The sequence below is a fragment of the Phyllostomus discolor genome, chromosome 10 (assembly GCF_004126475.2).
Source record: "Phyllostomus discolor isolate MPI-MPIP mPhyDis1 chromosome 10, mPhyDis1.pri.v3, whole genome shotgun sequence".
Lineage (NCBI taxonomy): Eukaryota > Metazoa > Chordata > Mammalia > Chiroptera > Phyllostomidae > Phyllostomus > Phyllostomus discolor.
In genome coordinates this window covers 43,250,127-43,266,721 of record NC_040912.2, presented here as the reverse complement: position 1 = coordinate 43,266,721, position 16,595 = coordinate 43,250,127, and the positions used below count along the sequence as shown (strand labels likewise).

At 34.6% G+C, this 16,595-nt stretch overlaps 1 protein-coding gene across 3 annotated transcripts in view; it reads right to left on the bottom strand.

Annotated features, from left to right (window-relative positions):
* MAGI2 (membrane associated guanylate kinase, WW and PDZ domain containing 2) overlaps positions 1-16,595 on the bottom strand; it is a 1,408,091-nt gene that overhangs the window by 605,165 nt on the left and 786,331 nt on the right. For all 3 annotated transcript variants that reach the window (XM_036010705.1, XM_028525694.2, XM_028525695.2), the window contains exon 3: positions 8,128-8,247. In XM_036010705.1, coding sequence (XP_035866598.1) covers positions 8,128-8,247 — 120 coding nt within the window. The remainder of the gene's footprint in view (positions 1-8,127; positions 8,248-16,595) is intronic.

Below are 16,595 nucleotides of genomic sequence, written 5' to 3'. Positions count from 1 at the left end.
GAGGACAGACACACTAGCTCCTTTGTTTTAAAATAACTTCCTGTATTCTGTATTTTGTAATATACGTCAGTCCCTTCTATCTCTCTGCTAGGTTTGGCCTCATTGCTTGTTTTCCAGCTCTCCACTGACTTTCTGTACTAGAGGTAGAAAAATCAACAGTCTTTGTGGTTATAGGAAAAGGTAATTATCATTAGTCCAAAAAGCATTTAGGTGGTACAATCAATAAAAGTTGGGTGGAGAGGGAGGTTAGTGGAATATATGGTTCTGTAGACCAAATCTACTAGATTTTGAGTTTGAGTAAGCTGACAAACCATGAATTACTATAGTAAAAACCACATTCTGAGAAATGGCCATAAAGATAAACACTATTTTCTGGAGAAAGTGTTATAGTTTGTGTGGTACTGAGAGGGAAACAAGTATGGGAACTCAGAACTAGGACTCATAAGGTTAATTAAAAGAAAATTAACATTTGAAAAAATTTTTTAAAAAGCAAAGGGAAAGAAGAGAAATAATGCAAGAACAAAATTATTACAAGTATGATATGTTTTATCTAGGAAAAGATTCTGGGGTCAAATTGATGCTGCAACTTTAAACCATTGACCTACAACATTTTGAATTAGGAAGTGGATGTACCCCAGAGTCCTAGGGCAGGCTGAACTTCTATGTGGAGATTAAGGCTTTGAGAATTGACCCTCCACATTCATTCTTTCAGTCAACTCATATTAATTGAGTGCTTTCTAGTTGACAATTCTCAACTCAAGATTTAGCAGTGATCCAAACATATTATCTGACCTCTTGAAGTTTATATTTGAGTGGGTGGATAGAGACAAAAACTGTATAAACAAAGGGACATAGAATATATTTTCAGTTATAGTAAGTACAGTAAAGAAAAATAAATCAGAGGAAGGGGATGGAAAATGTTAGCAGGTACAACCCTAGATAAGGGTGTCAAGTAAGAGTTTCCTGAAGACTCAAAGGTAAATATCTCAAACTGAGATAATCAAAGTGGTCGGAAGACAAGTAGTCCAGGAACATGAAATACAAATAACAAATTTAAGACCCTAGGTGGGCAGAGATGTGCTTGTTCTGTTCCAGGAAGATTAGAATGGAGGCCCCCATAGCTAATACAAATGGGCTGAAGACAATATAAGTCACACTGTCCATTTTGTTACAACAAATACTATCAATTTGTGTTTTCACTTGTCCATAAAAATCCTCATTTGTAGAGTCTTTAACAACTAAGTTTCACGAAAATAGTCCCATGCAGGCAAGATAAACTGACCACTTGGTCCTAATTTTATCTGATTGTTACCTACATATATAGCCTAGAACAGATCTAAGAGAGCTATTTATTATACCAGGAGGGACTGACTGACTGCTTTAGCATATTAAATTTTAATGTAGTGTTGTGAATGATTTTCCATAATTGCCAGAATTTCCAAGGAATAGTTCTGTGGTGAAAATCTTATAAATATGTTTCTTTTAAACACACAGCAGCAGGGTATTTTAAGAAGTATTACTTCACAATTTTTGGTAAAAGCACTCAGTTTCTTTGTCTACTTTGCAGCATGATCAATGGAGGTCTCAAAGTTTCAGCTATTGTTATTCTGCACAGTCTGAATGAAAGTTGCAGTTGATAAAAATAATTCATAAAACAAGCTATACCTCTTGCAACTTTACTGGAGATGGATATCTATGTCCTGAAATAAAGAACTTACTTAACAATAATAATTAGGCACTGCCTAATTTTTCTATTTTGGATTTGTATTCTCTCTGAGGAAAATAACAGGTCCATGGTCAATCAGATTCTAGATTCCTCTGTCCCTCCTATCAGGAGTACAAAAGACATAAGAAAAAATAGCTTAGAAAGTTTTATTTTTTAGACTTGAAATTCAAATACAAAATGACTTTTGTAGAATAGGATATTAGGTTATATTTTTCCAATCACTGAGGTGTGAAACAAGTCTCTGAAAAAACTTTTACAGGAAGGGCACCACTGAGAATAACTGGGGTAAATAAAAGTTCTCTTTTAGGAAGATCTGTATGTCTAATCTAAGTCTAATGGCATGAGCCATTGATCATCACTATGCTGATGTTCTTTCAGAGAAATATGGCCTCTCAATAGAAGACAGTTGTAATAAATTTGATCAAGATTCTCTTGTGTGTCACCTATGTAATGAGTAATTTTACTCTATTTGAAAGTCAAGAAATTGTGAGATCTCATGAATATATATCAATATATATTCCAAACTGTATAATATACACAAAAATTATGAAATATTTATTATCAATATTATTAATTACTTTCTGTCCACTCAGAAAAACAACTCAGAGGACTTGAAAATATTCACCTAACCAGCAAAGAAAAATAGGTTCTGCTTGTTGAAACAGTGGAGAGAAATAAAAGTAAGAATTTTGAAATCATCCATTTTTCTCATTTTTCTTAGAACTAAATAAGGGACATAATTTTTTTCAGGTGAAGTCTTAATTTGTTTCAGATAAATATTTATAAGAATGTGCACAGGAGTTAGAAAATCATTATAATTCAAGACATGAGCTTGAGGGAAATTAATTAAACCCTGGATATCACAATTTTGAAACCCTAGGCTTTACCTAATTTTATTATGGGTTGTGAGAAAGTCAAAAAAGTGAGTCCTATGCCCATGAATATTGATTTTATTTTAATGATATACCTCAAAAATTGTTTCTATTCTTTTCAGCTACAATTGAACAAAAACATATGCAAATGATAGTAAATTGGTTAATGTACTTTAGGCAATAGTAAAAAAGCCATTTCATTTTCTTTGACTTTAGTCTTTAAGTTACAATTTATATGATAATATTAAGTTAGTTAATGGGTTGATTCATTCCTTCTTGTCTTTTTCATGAGAAAAAAGTTACTTAGAAATAGGTATTTGCACTACATATCTTGAAAGTGGCTAGGGTTACAAAAGTCCTAAGCCAAGAGAGAATTTTGTCACATTTTAATATACAATAACACTTCCAGTCTTAGTGCCTTTCACAAAAACCAAACAGCATGCAAAAAAGAAAAACAAAACAAACACAACAACATATACTCTCTGCTAGTGGTTCTGAACACAGATTGAATCACTTAAAGAAAAAAAGGCATTGTAAGATCTCAAACACTGTTTAGTGTTTTTAAAAATGAACATCCAAGTACATGATTAGTATCATCCACAACAGCAATATTGCCAAAAAAAGAAAAGGAAGCAAGTATCAAAAGAAAAAAATGTTTCAACCTGGATATGAAATAACAGCTGGGCCCTTTTTAACTGCAAACTCCAATAATCTACTGTTATTATGGAAATTATTACTTACATAGTAAAATGTTCTCTTGTGACTGGGTATACGAGAAAGGGAAAAAAGAAAATTTTACTTCATTTTGGCTTCCTGCAATGGCATCAATCTTACATCAATGTAAGCACTGATCTGCCCTTTAGGAAACATTTACATTTCAGTGGGTAGAAACTTGGACTGATAGAAGAATGGTTTATGTCAAGACTGTTTATAGTGCCAATAACTATTTTTTTATGTATTGAATATCTTTATCATTCAACATTATCTTGATTGGGAATAGATTCAAAATTTTAATAATAAATGTGTCAAGGTCATGTTTAAAAAAATCTGATATTAAATTTAGTTATTAAAATAAAATGAATTTATGTAAAATTTGTTGTATCTCCTCTGTCATCATAGGAGTATTTTGCTTGTTTTTCTAGAAAGTTATTTGTACTTAATACTTAAATTTTTATAAAAATTTATGTGCTACAACAGGAAGAACAGCACTCTTATGAACAGATGTGAGAAAACCTGAATTTCAGAGTCCTTGTGATAAAATTGTTTAAGACACTAGGTATGCTGTTTGCAATAGGCTTGATGATACATGTACTAGGGCCCATGATTAAGAGGAACCATAGCAATTAAGGGGAAGGTGAGTGCCATATTTTCACTATTCCTGTCAGATGTCCAGATAGCTTGCTGGTCTTAATTTGGCTCTTTTAAAAATTGGGGGAATGCTACAACTGAGTTTATATCCATTTAAAGAAAAGGTTTAAATTTAGGGTCAGTAACTTCTTCAATACATAGAAAAATTGGTTTGTTTTCAGTTTAAAAGCACAACAGTAAAATAGGGTAGCAGATGTTCCAAAAGTAGTACTGCTCAGAAACAACTGATTTTAATATATGAATTAAATGAAATGAGAGCCCAGGCACAACTCAGGGGACATAGAATTAGTTAATAACAACATACGGAACACAGATTGAGACAGACAACTGGTGTGAGTGGTTAGAGAAGCCATGAATTAGTGGCCCAGATAAATGGAAGAAATAGGTCAGGGAAGACTCACTGATTTACAGCCCTAGGTAATTAAGCACTTTGGACAGTTCCCAAAGACACTGCATCTTTCCAGGTACTTAGAGAACCACATAACTAGACTTACTTATTTATTGCAACCTCTTGGTGTCTCCCTTATACCTACATGTAACCTTATACCAAAGGAATAATCTGTATTCATCCAAAGAACTCTGTGTCTGTGTTTCACAGGAAGACTACACCTTCAGTCCTGTAATGGAAGTTTGTAATGTTCATGTTACCTGAGGTTATGACAGGCTTGCCACTGGGCCTTTTTCTATTAACTTAAACTTGAGTGAATATGAAAAGGTAAAAAAGAGATCATCTAAGTTACAGAAAAGCGTCTCTTTACCAACACCTTATGGTCCTTCAGAGCCAGAACCTTTGGGTCATTTACATTCAAGGCCATTCAGCAGCTGTTTTAAAGCAAACTGAAATGTTTTCAGCCCGGCTTGGGTTGGAGACCAGGAAAAAAGCTTTCAGGATCTGCTAAAGTTCTGCCCAGAGCCATTTGGCCTTACAGTAGATGATAACTCAAGCACATGAAGGTGTTCCTTGCAGCCTCTGGAAAGCAACAGAATTAATTGTTCTGTTGGAGCAAAGGACTTTGAGCCAGTTCCTAAGAGGGAAAACTGCAATTCAGGCTACCTGATTTCTAATCAAAGGACAGATTCCATTTTAGCTACATCTATTCACCAGGATTAAATTAGAAGTATTGACAATGAGACAAAAACATATACATACAAGAAATGCTTAAAAGAATATATTCTTCATAGCTACTTTTCAGATAAGTGTTTCCTATTATAAAACTGAGTGGTAGGGCAGGGGGAGCACAAACACATGCTAAGAATGGTCTTCCTTCTCAGTTATGAGCAGCTTGACCAGACCTTTTATGCAGGTCTTCCTTGATCTTTGCTAATGAAAAATGAGTGGGCACCCAGTCTCTAAAAAGAAATGATCCAAGCTTGGAAGCATTATAAGCAGGAAGAAGCAGGGGGGTATCTTTCTACCTCCAGTTGCCTTAGTGGTTTTGCTGTTTTGGTTTGTGGGCTGGAATCAATCTAAAGGGCCCCACACTGTTAACATGTGTGTAACTTTAATGCTTAGAGTAACTCAATATCTTCTTAATTACGTTAGTGGATTCATAGATATTAGAGATGAATTTTCTTGGCTTGCTGAGGGCTCTAAACAGTAGGGGGAAGGTATGAGAATGTTCTAGCAGGAGGAAAGAAGGAAACAATGGTCCTAACACTATAGAAGGAAGAACATGTAACTACTGGGATTTTATGAAAGAACTCTTATGAGAGATTGACATTCTGAAGGTGTGACAAATATAACAGTTCTTAGGTAATTGTCGAGTTGAGCAGTACATGATTGTTGCTCTTCATTGTATGAAAGCACCAAAGCAGAAAGGGCATCCCCTAGGTTTCCTTGATGAATAATAACATGAAGTGTTAGCCCTGAACCTGGAGCTGAGGATCTGTCCTGAAGGAGTAGCAGTGATTTTTTTTTTATTAGAATGTCAATTCTACTGGTTTCTCAGCTGTAATTGTAGGAAAAAGTGAAGATCCTGAGATTTGAGAATATGCCCTGGGTGTCCTTCCAAATAGTTATGTGGCCTGAGAAAAGAGCTTTTTATCTATCTAAACATACTCCCAAAGTCATATATGTAAATCAGCATTATTATTTTATGGTCAGCTCTGTGCATGCTGAGGGTGATTAATAAATTGGCACCAAAATGATCAAAATTAATTTGTCAATACTGAAAAGAAGTCTGAAGGAGATTTGTGACAACCCACTCTGGCTCATGAAACTTGGCCATGTTTGTATGGTTTCAGGATGTTTTCCTAAAACTTCAACAGGAACCTAAAATTTAAGCCAGATTACTCTTGAAAATACACTGATATTAAATTTCATGGCATCTAGTTTATCATGAGAATACTGGAAATTTAACATGAACATTTAGTTTAATTTTTTTTTACCTTCTATACAGTTAATATAATCTTTATTCTTAAAGTTAGAGAAAAGGTCATATTGTTAATCATTCTATTCTTGGAATATTTCTGTTTGTTAAGACACTGGTTCTTTGCTACATAAATGTTATATTTAAATAAGTAATTAAATATAATATATTATTATTACAAACATTCACACTAATGAATGCCACCAAATAATGTCACAAAGCCCATAGGCAAACATACTACAAAACTTATTGTTTACTTATTGACTGCTCTCATATAATTATTTTTCATATATAATTTAAGGCAGCTTATATGATTCATACAGCTCTTTATTTTAATATTTTTAATCAGTCTCCACTATTATTCATTTCTGAGAATCTGAAGAAGAAAGAAGACCCATGTGTAAAACCACTTTCCTTTCCTGGGTATTTTTGCCTATATCTTGAAAATTTGGAGATAAACAACTAAATGTCTCAGCCATAATTTAGGCATATGTCTCAGCCTAAACTGCCGAAGGAGTGTGAAGTAAAAGATTTTAATACCTCTACCAACTAAAAAATATTTAGTTCTTAAATAACTATAGTCTACTGAACATCTATAGATAAATGAAGGAGGTAGTGGAAAGCCGAATGTTAACAAACCCAACTTATTTGCTGACAGTAAACCTCAAGGTATTTTATGGGTAAGCAGCAATGTATATGCCATGAGTTTTGTTTATAATATCACTCACTATTAATTGCGGTTCAGTAAACTATATTCATCTTTGGACTTAATAATACAAATGAATATAATTTATACATATAAAAATTATGAAGATGGAATAAAAGTATTATTTTATACTTTTGTTTTATTATTTTAAAATTTAATTATTCATACAGAGATAATTTTACTACACATAAACTACATGCATATAGATGTCACTTAAACATAGAAATGAAATCATATCAACCTGTTATTTATTTGTATTTTTCAATGCTACCATTTCCCCTTCTCATCTAAGACTGCTGAGACTCAGGGATACTAACTAGACTATATAATATTTATAGTGGGCAAGTAATAAGGCACAGTGTGGCTCATGTTACAGTGCTCTTTCCATGGAAATGTTCTTGCACCATTCAATGTTTTAATATATCTCATGCTCATGTTTGACTCAGCTACCCAAGACTTGAAATTCTGCTCACAGGGGTGTCCAACCTTTTGGTGTCTCTGGGCCACACTGGAAGAGGAGCTGTCTGGGGCCACACATTAAATACATTGTGACATGTAATCACACACACAAATTTTATAATGTTTTAAGTAAATTTATGTTTTTGTATTGGGCTGCATCCACAACCAAGCCATTTCAGGCCGCAGGGTGGACACCCTGGTAAGAGCTTTGGCATTCATCCACAGATCCTATTTTCCTATCCCATCATTTTTCACGGGATGCAAATGAAGACCAGTGAAGTGAAGAAACTGGACATATAATGATGGGACTTGAACTGAAGCCCTGTGCTTTTCTAGTGGCCACCTAGAGATGAAGATAATTTATCTGCAAGATCAACAGCTTAGCTTTGGGAGGATTTTATGAGATACTTCACTGGGTATGTACATACACTTTTCTATTGGCATCATAAGAGTGGTATTACTTCAAATGTATTGTAACCTTTCTTTAGGAAATATGTTTCTAAAATGACCTCATTAAAGCTTTCAAACCAAAACCAGTAGCACCTTGGTAACCTAATGTCTTAATTAATTTAAGAGGAAAAAATGTGATGTAGCAAGGAACAGACACAACAGTAGAGCTGTGCTTACCTTCATAAGTTCCACTTTCCAGGAGAGCACCACTTTTCTCCAATTCCATAAAGTCTTCAACTGTGATGAAGATATAGTCCACTCCGGGGACCTCACCCTCCTTATGTGGCCTTGTGGTGCCTGGATAAGGAAAATTAAAAATGAAAGAAAGACTCTACATGGCGTATTGTTGAACTTTAGAAATACCATAATGCTTTTGAATATTCAGTAACAGTTGTTTGTACATCCTGCTAGTTAGCAGTTTGCATTTGTCCTTCTGTTTGTTTGGAAGTAGAAAAAAGCAGGGGTAAAGATTAAAGTAAATATACAAAGAGCATTTTTCTTCTTCACACTATAGGAGTCATTGCCTTGGAATGTGGCTGCATAGATCTTTTAGTGAAAAATGCAGACTATTGTGGCTGCTTTGAAGAGGGGGTTTGAATACTGGGCTAGGAGCTTGCTAGCTCAGGAATTTACATATTTCATTTCTGTGAATGGACCTCTATTGTTCTGTAGACTGCTTTGCTTATGGCATAAAATACAATGGAAAATAAAAATGTTAGCAAAATGTCAATTTATGAGTATATTCTCATGATCTGATCCTTTGGGGGTGAAATTGTTGGTTTTCACTTGTTAATTTTGTACCAAATAACTTATATTTGATTTAAAGGATCACAAAATCATTATTATTTAAAATTAAATAAATAATAGTTAGAATTGAGTAATAATTATCATTAAGCTAGTATAATGTTCATAATAGAATTTCCTTCCTTATTGCCTTTAATTCTGACCAAGCTGGGAGGTGGCAGCATGGGCCCACCACTCCTGCTTCCTGTATCACCTACAAAGTAAATGGAGCATATGTGGCCTGTGTGACGGGACATCAGCTCATGGTCCATCACATGTCTGCTGAGAACACAGGCTTTCAGAGCTGCTGTCCAGTTCATGAGGTGAGAACTAAAATACAGACAAATAAAGTCTACGTGTTTATTTCCTGGTACATTTCCTTAAACAATCTCTGAGCTTCTTTTTTTTGCTATGCCTCTACATAAGACCTTTTGAATGGTCATATTGGAATTTACGCTATTCTTAAGAACGTTATGCAGAAGGTAGATATACAGGCAAAGTGATAGTATGTTCTCATACTTTTATATATTTAAGACCTCCTTCATATTCTCTATATACTAAACAAAAGTATTTCAAACCCTTAATTTTTATTTTCACTCTCTGGAATCTGTATCAACTAAGCTATGACAATAGCCAGTAAGTTCTCCTTTTGGTCTATTAAGATCAAATCTTTACTGCAAATGAGAGGCATAAACTAATATCAGAATAACAATGAGCTACAGAAAATTGATTCTTGGTAAAAATGAATAATTTCCACTGAAAATATTTTTTTTAAGATTTGAAGGCATTAGTTTATTTTTTTCCATAATCATGTTTAATGATTTTCCCCTGAATTTGTCATTTTATTTTGTTTGAGTCACATTTGCAATGTTTCCTACTGTTTTTATGCTATTAAATATAAACCTCCCACACTGAGTATGTATAATGTTGTCAAATTAATGTTTCTATGAGAATCTTAACTTTTAATATCGACTTTTATGTGCTTAACCCTTGTGAATTAAAAGTACATTATCATGGTTTTTGGCAATCAATTTGTTTTTCTGTTTATTTGGAGCACACTCTAATCGTTAAGAAAAATCACATCACAAAGTTTCAATTTTCCTTCCTGATTTATTTGCATATATCAGAAGCTACACACTTTAATTAATTACCTTCCTGCAGTGTGGTACTGCATTCTTAGCACAATGTGAGCCCAGGAACACATGCCTGAGGGCACTTTCCCGAGCTGCTGCCTTGACTGGAGTTACTCCCCCGTGCCAGTTCTAGTGAATGCATTTGTGATTGCACTCTTTAGGAGGATCATCAGCACTTTGGTTCCCTGGGTGGTTTTCCATCTCCACCTTGTACCTTAGGCCAACACGACTGAATTCTTGCATCAGAGGTACAGACTCCCAGTGGGTGTATCAGTTTCATCTGTGACAGTTGACCTACTTGATGTTGGCTACCTATTTAGACTGGGATCTGGCCTATTTCATTGTTGCTTGAAGAACTTCTAGACTACAATCTCAAATGCTGCAATTCCTAGCTTTAACATTGACTTTCCATTCTCTTTTCTCCTTTTGTACTTCTTATTAATTATATCCTCCAGTCCTTTCATCTCTCCTCATTTCCCTGATATTTCCCAAATTTGGCTTCATTTGTCTCTTTAACTAGTAAGGAACTGGGAACAACTTAGAATCTCTTTTCTTCTCTTAGTTCATCTTCACTATTTCCTTGCTTTTAATAAACCTCCAAAATTCACTATTAGCTATTTCACTCATAGATTGCATTTCTTACAGGAAACCATAAACTTTCACTGACAAAGCGCTCAACAAATTTAGATTATTTAATGTTAGTTTGTTCTACTGACAGTTAGCAATCCTTCTATACAGGGATCCCCAACCTCCAGTCCACAGACCAGAAAATGGTCCTGGCCTGTTAGGAACCTAGTTGCACAGCTGGAGGTGAGCTTGAATGTAATGTGTTTGAATCACCCTGAAACCATCCACCCCACTGACTTCCATCCCTGGAAAAATTGTCTTCCATGAAACCCACCCCTGGTGCCAAAAAGGTTGGGTATTGCTGCTTTTATATATGTCTTCCAGCCTCTGTGTCACAATCTCAACCATTTTAATACTTGACTGCACTGATATTCAGCAGAAGATATTAGTTCATTTTCTTTTGGCTAAAGTAAAAGATAATCTGAAATCTATTTCCTAAAGTTTCCTAATTTTTACTTCCATTATGTGCATTACTTCATTCTTAATAGAGACATACAAGGTATGTCTACAAGGTATCCAGCCATGTACTATGAAAAATAGAGACAGTTATTGAAGAAGACAACAAGAAATTTATAGCTAGTAATTTATACAAGAAACATTGTACACAAAACAATGATGCCTCAGTCCTCTTCAAAAGAGGCACCTTAGGACCTCACACAGTTCTCCCAGTTGCCATCAGCTGCCCTGTCGTATTATCTATAGACAGTCTGAAATCTCTTCCCTTTCAAAGGTGATTTTAATTTTGGGGAAAGGCAGAAGTCACAGGGTGCCAAATATGGGCTGTAGTGGGGCTGAGTCATCTGGGCGATTTGATGTTTTGCCAAAAAAAAAAGAAAGAAAAAAACTGTGCATGAGACATGATGCATGGGCAGGTGTGTTGTTGTGATGAAGCTGCTAATAACCAGTTTGCCTATAGCTGCAGCCTTCTGAATCACCTGAATGGTTTCCCTGGAGGAATGTTCAATCTTAACACAAAATGTGATGCAAATACATTGCTCTACTTTCTCAGTCATTTTCAATGAGATGGCCACACAGTACTCATGCTAACTCAACAGCGTCTACTAGTTTCACTGACTAGTACATGCAGTCATCATTGTTCATGCATGCGCATTCCAGTGTATTCTCCTTATCTGCCAATTTACATCAATATCATGCAAACTGTTCTTGTTAAATTAACAATGGTTGGACTTTTTCCAGACAGACCTTTGTACATACATATTGCTAAGACAAATCCCTTCTCCTTTGCCTTCTTTCAAGTTTAATTTTGATTTTTTAATCAGAGTTACATATACAGATATTTTAAAGATTCTACAGTTCTACAAACTTAGTCATTTTTAAAAAAAGCTGTCATCTCCTCACCCGCACAAAAACACCTTTCCCTTTACCTGAAGGCAAACACTTTCAACTCTTACAGTTGATTTGTTTTACCTTCCCATCTTTAATTAAGTTACTTACAATGTCCTTCATTTTCTTAATTTAGTCATTATTCCTTGATTTCTTGATAAAGAAAACAAGGATTTAGCTTTTCTTGCCCACACTTTTGCACATCACTTTCTCTTTCTGTCCTCCTATCTTCCCAATAGAAAAAACATGAGCTTAAGATTACTATTTAGTGTTTACAGTAATAATATTATGGTAATCTCTTCCCAGATGATCCTTGTAGTATACTAACTTTCTTGTATAGCTTTTGTTTACTCTAGATTTAATGTTTTTATTTCCAATTTCCAAGTATTAATTAATAAATTAAATGTCTCCTCTATGGGTTACTATCCTCTCAAAATATACCAGTACATTTAATAACTCATCAGAATTATACTATTGAGGGCACCTCTCCTGGAGCCTTCTGACCAGCTGTAGTGTGGACAGTGTTGGTCTACCACTCAGCGGTCATCCTGGGGTCACCTGACACCATCCCGGGGTGTTCACTTAGCCTCTTCCCTGTGTCATATCCTCTCTTTCCCAGATACTAGGTCCCCTTTTGTGGTCTATTCCCTCATTTTGGCAGAACACATCCATCACAAGCTTTCTGTCAAAAGTTGTATGAGAGTTACATTTTTGAGACTGCATGACTGAAAATTTCTTCATTCTACCCTCACAGGTGGCAAATCAGGCTCAGCATTTCAGAAAAACCTCATAATGAAAATATATTTTCTCCATCATGCCCCTCTGTTATCATCACCAGCATTCTTCCAGTTGTACATGCTTTGAGACTTTCCCTTATTCACATTTGAGGTCTTCCTCACTCTTTTATTTCATCTCCAAATATTTGTCAGATTCTATGCCCTGCCATCTTTCCTTTCTGCACTATCTCCACTCAGAAACTTCCCTCAGGATTAGACAATGGCTCTGTCACTGGTGTGCCTGCCTCACTCTCTTGGTTTATTATGCACTCCCTGATTAGCCCTGGTAAAGCCTGAGGATGATCACGTTCCCTCTCCAAAGGGCTTATCTACCCAACCTCTAGTCAAGAGACTAAGTCGAAAACATGAGAAGAAAATACTGAGAGATAAAAGGAGTTTTAAAAATCTCATTTTCTATTACTGACAGTAAAAGGCAACTTTCATAGTATGCTGGGTTGTAGAGTCTCTTTAGATGCACTTGTCTTGACAGAACGTGTGTGGATGTAATTTAAGAATATTCTGCTTAGGAAATCTCTCTCTTTCTGGTCTGCCATGTGGTACTCTCCTTTTCTTCTAGCCTACATTTTCCACCATTAAAATTACTCTTTGGTTTAGGAAAACATAAACCACCTTTAAAATGTAGGCTATAGTAGGTAAGAGTATGAGGCATGGGATCAAACAGTTTTGTCTTGGAGCTTTCTATTTGCTATCAGAATTACCTAGAACAAGGTCCTTTTACCTCTATAAACTCTAGTTTTATTATCTATAAAATGGAAATAATACTAATAGCATTTCTAAAGGGTTGGTTTAAAGAAAAAATGAGATAATCCATGTAAGTTAGTAAAGACAATGTCTGAAACATATTAAGTACTCAAAAAAGGATTATATGTTAAGTATTGTTGTTTGGAAGAGCAGAGATGACATCAGAATAGTTTTTTTTCCCCATGAATTTTTGCCACAAATATTAATTGAGCACTTGCTCAATTATGTGCCAAGCATTCAAGATATTTGAGATATATATTTGAATAATACAAAATAGGATCCATTCTCTAATAGAACTTATATTCTAACAAGGACAGAGCATAAAAAAACCCATAATTAATAAAAGGTGGGTAATAAAATGTGCTTCAAAGAGCTAAATCCTATTAAAGGGTCATAAATAACATAATTAGAACATATGGACTATTTAGTGAGTCAGTTACTTAAATTATTAACTATTATCTTAGCCAAAATAAGGCAAAAGTTTGAAGAAAGGAGAGGCTGCAAAGGCCCTGAGGGGGAGCAGAGATCTACAACCCTTGTAGGCTGCAGGCTTCCCGGAGGGGGGTGGGGGAGATGACAGCTTGGCTAGTGTCCTCTGGGAGGCAAAGTGTGATTCACAAAGTGCCGGTTATGTTTTGGAAAGAATCACTAAATTCCTAAAGAGAAAGAACACTTATTTTACATACTGATTGTTCTAGCTAATGTCAATTGGCCTATATATTGGTGCCCAATACAGACATTTTTGAATCTTTATAGGATTTTTATAAGATTGATAAATATGATAGCACATGGTTGGTTCTGATAACTGGTGTGTACACACACACACACACACACACACATCTTTTCATTTTTAAAGGAAGAGGGTATGGCAGAAAGGTTTTTAGATGTTCTGAAACTCAGAACATCTACATTCTCTCATTTTATCACTTTAGGTAATGCATCCATGAATTCAATTGATCACCAGTTTTCTTATCATGCAATGAGGTAAGTAATATATATGAAATGGTATTATAAAAAGTAAAAGCATGAACACTATGGCTTCATTCTGTATTGCTTCATTCCTCTTTAATAATATTAATAGGATTACTAAGACTAAACAGTTCTAACAAGCATTGTTGATGGTATCTTATTTTTTAAATCTATTCTTATCAAAGTTTCAAGTGAATTTATTTTATTTACGCTACTACTTCTTAAAAAGAAAAAAATTTGTATGACCAAAGACACAGATTGCCTATTTATTGTCTGAATGTAAAGAAATATAAGTTGAGATATAAATTTATCTTCTTTAATTACATAATAAAATGCAGGGCTCAATGGTTCATACTTACAAGGGTCCTTTGTGTTTTGTTAGACAGATACTTAAGTCCAGGACATGCTATGGACTAGGTTGCAAGAAATTTTTACCATTTGCTGAATCATTTGAAAAGTATGAAAGTGCTCACAAGACCTCATTAGTGGGTCATTTAATTTTATCCATAGGCACAAGACTTTCAACAACAAAAGTCAGAAAGCATGATTTTATATCTATGTGTCCAGAAAGAAGAAATATTAGTTGGTATTAAATAAATTGTCACCAGAAAGAAAAAGCAATTGGCTAAAGAAGGAGAAAGCAATTGTTGACCTATGAGTACCTCTTTGAAAAGAAATATGATTCTAAAAGTAAGGCCAAAAATCCAAAATGTAATGAAGTGCTGTACAATAGTAATTAACATCTAGATTGGAGAAACAGTTCAAATGAATTTCCTGAAGCAGATACTTAACCTTAGTTTTAAGTTGAAATAATTATAGTTACTTTCCCAATTAAAAAGATTGCAGATAGAGAAGTTAAAGTAAGACTCAACAGTAATGACAAGTAATCACCAGCTCTAGGAATAGGGCTGAAGCTAGGGAGAATAGAAGAGGTAATATGGATGATTATATTGCTAAAGTTGAATCCCACCTTCTTTTATTGCTCTTCTAGATTTGGTTGGGACTTTCCTGAGTGGTGTTTAGAAGAGTCCAGTAAATTTTATTACCCAAATTATGGTTACATATTTCATTCTTTATGTCTTCTGAACCACTCTTCCAAGGGAAAACTAAATAGAATGGAAATAGAGGAAATGCTACTAAATTTAGTTTTTGCTTTATCTCCTATTACTTCATTTCTTAACAAAATCGACTTATTAAATTTCTAGCTCAAGTAATGCATAAATAGCACCTCCTTTATGAGTTAATGAAAGCATACAGTACTTTTGCTCAAAACATGTCTAAAGAGAATGAATTTTCTCTCAAATTGTTAGCTTATTATTGATACATAGTAAGTGAGCATGAAGGCCACTTGTCATTTTGTTACCATGACAACTGAGGATGCCAATGAAATGTTTTACTCTACTTTTTAAATGAAGGAACATTGCTTCTTTTGCCTTAGGAAGAAAATAGTATGATGTTTATGGTAAATGGAATTCTAAAGCACATGTCCCCTCAGCCTTCTAATATTTCCTAATTTTAGCAAAATCTTTAAAAAGACAGTCACTGACTTATAAGAAAGCATTACTACCTTGGTGATGGCCAGTGCAGTCATCTGTTATTATCTGTGTTGATGTGCTGGAAGTTCTAAAGTGTCCACTGCTTTGTAGGCACCCAATATGCATTTGCTAAATTAATGGACTGGGAATTGCTCATTAATAGTCAATGTGTCCTAAGCAGATGGGTCATTGTTTAAGAATCTGAGAAACTGCATACTTTTTTATGCATGTTTCTGAATTTATTCTCTCTTTATTCCTGTCGCTTCTCAACTGCAAGCTGGACAAAATAAATCTTAACAGCTACAGTGACTTCCCCTGGATTCGACTTTTAATTAACTTACTCTTAGATTCCTGAAGACACTTCTTTAGTTTGTCACTTACTCATTAGCAAGTATGATCATTGACAGATTTTTGTGTGTGATTCCAATAAAAAGAGTTGGGAGACTCCTTGGTCAATGCTTCAAATCAATATTTACACAATCAGCCATGGCCTTGGGTTTTATTACTTATTTTCAATCATACACAATCCATAAATATGATTTCATAAACAGAGCTAAAGCAAACAAAGCAAATAATATAGTTTTGACTATTGAATCCTATGTGATAGAAAAAGCAATTTCAGCTTTACAGATTTTGTATCAGCTGATGGAGTGGATTGGGCTAAGGTCAGAAAGAAAACATCAAGTGTGATTCAATTAATCACCTATAGAGTAAAC